The sequence below is a fragment of the Nematolebias whitei genome, chromosome 1, assembly GCF_014905685.2.
Source record: "Nematolebias whitei isolate Nwh7 chromosome 1, NemWhi1, whole genome shotgun sequence".
NCBI classification, from domain to species: Eukaryota; Metazoa; Chordata; class Actinopteri; order Cyprinodontiformes; family Rivulidae; genus Nematolebias; species Nematolebias whitei.
The window spans coordinates 46,277,205-46,283,691 of NC_056498.1; the positions used below are offsets into that span (position 1 = coordinate 46,277,205).

The window sequence follows — 6,487 nt, forward strand, 5'->3', positions numbered from 1 at the left end:
GAGGATGTGTGGATGGATGGATGTGTGGATGGATGGGTGGATGGAGGATGGATGGATGAATGTGAGGATGGATGGATGGATGTGTGGATGGATGGATGGATGGATGGATGATAGATGGATGGATGTGAGGATGGATGGATGTGTGGATTGATGGCTGGATGGAAAGAAAGATGGATGGATGGTTGGATGGAGGATGGATGGATGTGTGAATGGATGGACATTGGTTTGGAGCAGAATTTATTTCCCGCCACATTTCTTGCAGCGCTCCATTAAAGAATAAAAATGGGACTAGAAAAAACAACAAACTTTTAAAATCCATTCAGTTCAGTTTTTTTATACTCACAACCAAAAGGTGAAATAAAGAACTCAGATTGAAGTTTAATAAAATAAATAAATAAAAATCATTAAAGTCGCATAATTCTTTTAATGACACGATTTGAAATACGACAGTTTCCTGTATTTTTATTCATAAATAGGCTGAAAACCTAATGAAATAATAAAACAAAACACAGTTTAAATAAACATTTCATGAGTTGCTTTATTGATTTTTAGATTTTTATTTTTTTTAATGTAGATTATTAGTGCAGGTTATTAGTTAACAGAAAATGAAGTGCATGATTAGTTAATTATTATGGTTTTAATTAATTAATGTTTGTGATGTGAAATGAGTTTGTACATTGTTAATTATATTAGCATGCGCCGCCAGGCGTTCAATGTCACGCCACCAGGCATTAATTAAATGTCAGGTGGCGTGCAGTTATGGAAGAAGAGACACAGTTTGTGTGATTTTCAAACGCCTGCGGCCTCCATTAAACAAACGTCAAGAGTTTGGTGAAGATCCTTGTACCTCGTCATAGTTAAAGACAGTAGCAGGAATGTTTGGTCCAAGGGGTCTGCTCGCTGTTTCCCCCTTGTTATGCAGCTTCTATGAGAGGACAGGGATGATGATGATGAGCACAAAGACACACAGATGATTCGTACAAGCTCATAACGATGGCACACACACACAGGCTGTGGTTGGCGTGCACGCCGGAAGTTAAATAAATGACAGGAAACGATGAAACTAAGGCGAGACAAAAAGTAAGTAAAAAAGTAGTAAGTAAGCGAGTACTTTGTAAAAAACACCACATGAAGTCGGGACACTGCAACACAACAAACAAGCAGGATTTGGCTGTTTCCAGAGGATTTGAGACTTTAAAATAGTGCACGCGTGTTTGCCGGGTGTTTATGTTTAAGCTCGTGCAGCAGGTGAGAGGAGACGAGTTTTGAGAAAATACGTCGTCACCAAATAACCAGTTCCTGAACAAACAGCGCTAAAGTTTTACAGTAACGGGCAGTAAATGTAAAATAGATCCAGATGCAGCAGAAACCAGATCTCGTCCTGTTTTAGGTTAGGACTCACAAAATGATTCGTCATCCTTTGTCTTTGGCATTATTGTCTTTAAATTCTTTGACTTGGGTCAAATGTTCTGGGTCGTCTTTCACACGTTTCTCACAACAGTTGACTGAAGTTTTGTGACGACTCGTGTAGCCGAGTCACGTTTGTGGTTTTTTCAGCTCCACCAACAAATCTGTGGATGTAAAGAGGAATAACGGCGGGACTCCTAAATGAATAAAAACAGGGACGATTTAGTTTAATTTAACGTCTCCTGAGTCTAACAAAGTAAAGTCAGGTCCTCTGGATGGATTCTTGGTGTTGAAATGTTTCATCTTTTATCCAAAGGACTTATTCAGTCTGAGGAGCTGCAACAAACTCAGTCTCTTAAATAGCACCTTCTCAGGGTGGATCAACCAGTTTTGCTGCTGACAACCAGAACCAGCTGATCACATGCTCAAGAAGGACCATCAGTCTAACAATGGATCATTAGCACCTGATGGCTGTTTACTGTTCACAGAGGGCTGAGTGATACTAGCAATCACAGCATTGTAAGAGGGGGACAATTGAACCTGGAGGCTCCACCCCTGTTTAATGATGGACGGTTTCTTTTCACAAAGATGGCCTCCTTTACTCCTCTCTCAAACCATCGTTCCTCTCTGTCCAGGATGTGAACATCTTCATCCCTGAAAGAGTGACCGCTGGCCTGGAGATGAGTGTAGACCTCAGAGTCCTGGCCTGATGATGTTGATCTTCTGTGCTGGTCCATCCTTTTGGCCAGTGGCTGTTTAGTTTCCCCGATGTAAGACTGATCACCCTCCTGACACTGAACAACATACACAACATTACTCTGTTTGTGCCGGGGGACTGGATCTTTGGGATGAACCAGTCTTTAATGTATTTTGGGGTTTAAAAGCCACTGGGACGTTGTGTTTAGAAAATAAACGTCTCAGTTTCTCTGAACATCATGTGGAATGACCACTGGTCTGGGTTCCTCCTTTTCACCTGATGGTTGAGGTCACCAGGTCAGAGGTCACTCGTTCAGGGATGAAGACGTTCACATCCTTGATAGAGAGAAACGATGGTTTGAGAGAGGAGTGGAGGAGGCCATCTTTATGAAGAGAACCCGTCTATCATTAAACAGGGGTGGAGCCTCCATGTCCAACTGTCCCCCTCTTACAATGTTGTTATTGCTAGTATCACTCAGCCCCCTGTGAATAACGAGCGGCCATCAGGGTGTTGTCATTAGGCTGATGGTCCTCCTTTATCACGTGAACAGCTAGTTCTGGACGTCAACAACAAACTGGTTGATCCACTATGAGAAGGTGCTATTTATAAGACTGAGTTTGTTGCAGCTCCTCAGACTGAAGAAGTTCTTTGGATAAAAATGTTTCAACAAGAAGAATCCGTCCAGAGGACCTGACTTAATTTTTTTTAGGTTAATGCATAACGTTATAAAAGTCGGGTTTTGCTCTTTGGAACCCGTTTTGGACCGGACTGTACATGAAGAACGCTACAGACCGATGGCGACGCAAAGCTGACGAATCTTAAAATAGCTGGTTAGTCAAAATTAGCAGCGACACAGAAATAATGTTTATTAAGACGGAGTCGAAGCAAAAAGTGTCCGTTCTGTTGCGTTCGTGCATCCCTGGGGTTTGGAACGGACGGCGGCGGCAGAGCTTACCTGTTGGTACGAAACCTGTGGAGCTTCATCTGGAAATCGAAGTTTCTTCTCGATGTCGTGGAGGAGAAGCTCTTTGCTTTCCCGGATGTTTTCAGCCGATGGGAGACGTGTCTTCGGCGTCTTCTTCTGGACCCTGCTGGGACAGAGGGGGAAAACGACGATGGAGTAAAAACGGTGGAAGTTCACTGTCTCGTGTCGGGGGCGGCACAGACCTTAAAGGAGCTCCTTTGGGGAGACCCATGGAGTTGGTGGGCTGACTCGGGGTCAGCGACGGCAGGACTGAGCTGAGAAAGGCCACGGGGTTCTGGATCGGGCTGGGGCTGGAGCTGCTGGAGGTGGGAGAGGAGGCCTGTGGGGGCGACTGGGCCCGGAAGGCCAGCGCCGACCCCGGCGTGGGAGACGACACGAGGGACGGAGGGCTGGCGGGGGACTTGAGCACCCTTGTTGGGGAGAACCTGGGTGGTGGGGAGAAAGGCGGGGGGGTCGGGGAGCTGGCTGCTGAGGAGTTGAGCTCAGCGGCGAGCTCTTGGAGCAGAGGAACCGGGGATTCTGTCGGGGAGGGGCTCCTGACAGCAGGAAGGGTCTGAGCAGCGATGAACTCTTTGGGCCGGGTGTAGTTGAAGGTGTGGGATATGGAGGTCAGGTTCATGAGGGAGGCGTGGGTGCTCCTGAGTAGAGGGGTGGGGGAGGTGATCTGCTGTAAGGTGACGGTCGACTCGACGGTGTTCAGCATCGGTGCAGGGGGGGGACAAGCCTGAGGTTTGGGTGCAGTTCTGGCAAGAGCAGCAGGAGAAAGGTTCAGATGGGAGGCGTGGACGGTGCTAGCGTGGCTCCCAGGGGGGGCGCTGAGCGCAGGAGGTGTGTGGAACTGTGGGGCGGGAGGCGGGGACGTCACCATGGAGGAAGTCCTGATCTGAGCAGCAGAGGAGGTCCTGACTAGAGGTACAGCTGTGGTTCTGGGTGGCGGGCCCGAGGTCGGCGCCAGAACCGGGAGCGGCGTGGTGGTCAGCGGAGCTGCAGCTCGAGGGGTCGGCTGCGACGTCGTGCCGAGAAACGGCACCTGGGGCTCACAGTGCAACCTGGGAGACCACAAAGGACTTTCCTGGGGGCTTTGCACCTGGGACGGGACCTGGATCTGGAACTGGGGCTGGGTCTGAGGCTGCGTTTGGGTCTGCGGTTTAGTTTCCTGATGTTGCTCCATGAGAACCTGGCTGTGCAGAAGCTGCAGCTGAGAGGGGTCCCTGTCAACAAAAACACAACAAACCGCAGCTGAAACACCCAAATCTACAGCTTCAGCCACGTTTCACTCGTCAACACGAGTGTTGCAATAATTTAAATCTTTAAACATTTATTTATTTTTCCAGGGTGGAATAAATTTGCAACACAGAACTTATTATTATCATATTTATTATTATAAAACTAATTTTCTCTGATCCACTAAAACTTTAAATTGTCCACGGAGCCTCAAAATCTTTCCAAACCTTCAGATACATTTTGTAATAAGTGATGCTGAAGGACCTAGAAGGACTTTTAATTTGACAAGGCCCATCAATTTCCTGTTGGTGATCATGACTGACTGCAGCTGGAAGTTTCTCTCCTCCAGCATCAACACGATTCGTTTGACCAGCGCTCATCCGTCCTCAGGTGGAGGGAAACCGGATGGTTTGCTGAGAGGTTCTCGTTTTCGTTCACCGTTTTTAGAATAAAAAGAAAAACCTAAAAAAGTTGCCTCAGGTCCTCCAGGCGGATTATTCTTTACTGAAACGTTTCGTCTTTTATCCAAAGGACTTCTTCAGTCTGAGGAGCTGCAACAAACTTATAAATAGCACCTCCTCAGAGTGGATCAAGCAGTTTGTTGTAACATCCAGAACTAGCTGTTCATGTGTAAAAGGAGGACCATCAGTCTAACAGTGGATCGTTAGGGCTGTGAAGGCCGCTTGCTATTCACAGCATTGTTGGACACGGAAGCTCCGCCCCCGTTTAATGATGGACAGGTTCTCTTCACAAAGATGGCCTCCTTCACTCCTCTCTCAAACCATCGTTCCTCTCTATCGAGGGTGTGAACATCATCCATCATTAAACGGGGGCGGAGCCTCCGTGTCCAACTGTCCCCCTCTTACAATGCTGTTATTGCTAGTATCACTCAGCCCTCTGTGAATAGCAAGCGGTTCAAAAATCATCCAGAAGCTCGATGACGGAGACAAAAAGCCTGATGTCCAGGTGGGACAGCTAAAGGACGTTTAACTAATATTTGTGGGGGTGTATGGATTTACTGACTGGAGGAAATCAAGAATAAATACAAACTTGAGCGTCCAGTTCTTGTTTTAAAACAACCACTGCTGCTGTACGTTGTATAATCTTTCCATCCTGGATTAAAGAGTCGTTCTAACAAATTGTTAACAGACTAAAATTATTTCCTGCCACTGAGGATGGAAACCTTTGACGACCTCTGTAAGAACGGTTTGGTGAACGGAGATGATAAACGTCCACGCAGTAAACCTCCGGAGGAACAGGTCTGAGGAATACTTTGTCCTTTTATGGACTAAAGCACCGACCACACAGTAAACACCCTGCACTTTAAGCTAAGTTTAGCTGTTTACCAATAAATTATCAGATATTCATGTAGAGTAAACTATATTTTTTTATCCGCAGTGTCACACCAGAAACAATCGTTAAAGTTTAACAGCTGATTGATGCAGATGATCGTTAAAGAAGCTACAAAGCAAACTTACAAATAAAAAACGCCATCCTTGGTTTTAGAAAGCCGAAAGATCCACATTTGGGCTCCAACATGCAGTCGTTTCTGAGCTGAAGTGATTTCAGCTGATATATGAGCCGAAGCCGGAGGAATCACCCGCCTCCTTCGATGTGAAAACCTCCCAGATGTTTCCAGACGGAGCAACGCTCGGACACCGTGTGGATTACTGAGAACTTCTTGAGACTGAGGCAAAGACGCGTTTTGTGCACGACCCCAGTTGTGACAAATGTAAACAAAAACAAAGCAGTGATTTGAAAATCTCATCAACACATTTTATTCACCATGGAACATGATAAACACGTCGAACGTTGAAACTAATCTGCTTAGATAAATAATGTCATTAACTTCAATGTTCATGCTCAATAATCCAGGTATAATCTCGGTATATCCCAGGAATAATCTCGCTGTACTTTGGTCCAATGATGATAAAGATTATTCTGATTCTGAAAAAAATCCAACAAAGTTCAGGCGGCCCAGCACCATCAAACTGATTGACCCACAGTGTGAGTGTGCTACTTATGGGACTGAGTTTCTTGTGGCTCCTTGGACTGACGAAGTCCTTTGGATGATGGACAAAACATTTCAAGACCAGCTGTTGGAGGTTTAGGAGGACTTGAGGAGACCAGATGTTGGAGGTTTAGGAGGACATGAGGAGACCAGATGTTGGAAG

General features: G+C 46.0%; 1 protein-coding gene across 1 annotated transcript in view; it reads right to left on the minus strand.

Annotated features, from left to right (window-relative positions):
• mypn (myopalladin) overlaps window positions 1-6,487 on the minus strand; it is a gene marked incomplete in the record, with an annotated part of 39,065 nt that overhangs the window by 8,090 nt on the left and 24,488 nt on the right. Inside the window, 3 exon segments of the mRNA XM_037677848.1 lie at window positions 848-925; window positions 3,060-3,192; window positions 3,272-4,300. Coding sequence (XP_037533776.1) covers window positions 848-925; window positions 3,060-3,192; window positions 3,272-4,300 — 1,240 coding nt within the window.